The sequence below is a fragment of the Camellia sinensis genome, chromosome 15 (genome assembly GCF_055761805.1).
Source record: "Camellia sinensis isolate YWXY chromosome 15, ASM5576180v1, whole genome shotgun sequence".
In the NCBI taxonomy this organism is placed as follows: Eukaryota; Viridiplantae; Streptophyta; class Magnoliopsida; order Ericales; family Theaceae; genus Camellia; species Camellia sinensis.
Window position 1 is genome coordinate 11796125 of NC_138975.1, and position 1312 is coordinate 11797436.

The 1312-nt window shown below is 34.3% G+C and overlaps 1 protein-coding gene across 1 annotated transcript; it reads left to right on the forward strand.

Annotated features, from left to right (window-relative positions):
• The first annotated feature begins 681 nt into the window (after positions 1-681).
• Positions 682-1074, forward strand: LOC114307197 (uncharacterized). Its single transcript, XM_028252593.2, has one exon. The coding sequence runs from the start codon at positions 682-684 to the stop codon at positions 1072-1074; it is 393 nt and encodes a 130-aa protein (XP_028108394.2).
• The last annotated feature ends 238 nt before the right edge of the window (positions 1075-1312 follow it).

Below are 1312 nucleotides of genomic sequence, written 5' to 3' on the forward strand. Positions count from 1 at the left end.
GTAATTTATCCTAATTAATATATAATATAATGTATTATAATAATAATATATATATTTATATATAAATTTATAAATGTATCAAAATATACTGTACCGGCCTTGACTGCGGACCACGCTTGCTTATGCACCAAATTTTGAATAAAAAATAGGACCCTAATAATTTGAGCCTTTATAATACTGGTAAATTGAAAATAGAGTCCAATTTAATTAGTAACTTTATGGATAAAAATGCAAGGAAAGTAAGGTTTAAGTGATATTTTGGTATAACTTTAGACAATGTTTGTATTCTCGGTGTAAATTAAATTTTTTTAAACTCAAGATTGAAATTCTAAATATTTTTAATATTATCTCATTATCAATAAATACTCAATGGGTCAATAAATAAAAATACAAACACATCTATTTTAATAATTATTATTTATTGAATTAAAATGACATAATCTATTAAATTAAGAGGCAAAATCGAACAAATTAAAAAGATCAAATTGACACATCATGTAAACTATAAGGATTATTTACATAATTTACTCTTTATTTTCGTATGTGTAAATAAGTATAAGGAGATGTAATTATAGCTTAACTGATCTCCAATTCAACACTCAACTAATCTCTTTCTTTCTTTTCATAGCTCCTCCCCCCTCTCCCTCCCTCCATCCCTCTCTCTCTTTCCCTCAAGATCCCATGGACCCGGATCACAAACCCTTCACCCACAACCACCTCCACCCCACCACCACCACCACCACCTACTTCCGGTGGCCCTACCGCCTCAAAGCACCGCTACGGAGACGAAAGCCGCCAACCATCCGCCTCGGAGGGAAGAAGAAGCACCGGCGAGGACTCCTCTTGGGAAGACTATTCCGGCGAGCCCGACTGCGGTGGTTGAAGCTCAAGTACTCATGCATGATCAATAAGCTCAAGCAGTACTACAGGTCTATTGTGAGAGAAATGACTGAAGCTAGTGGAAGAATTGAGTCAGTTCAACAAAGGATTCTGATGGAGACCTCTTTTGCCATTCCTGTCATGGGTATTTCTTTCTATAGCTTCCCAAATGCTTATGGTATGGATCGCGTTTGACTTGACCTATCATCACCATGTGAAAAGATTCACATTTTCTTGACATGTTTGTGTTTGTTTTAATGTTTTTATATCTTTGGTTCAAAAAAAAAATATTATATCTTGGTTTAATTTTGATCACGTTAAGGATATGATAAACCACCATCCTATGAATTCTCCCATTCTCATTAGATAGCTATGATGGATCAGTATTCTCCCCAAATCGTTCATTTTGTAGTTCTTTAACAGATTTTTATGA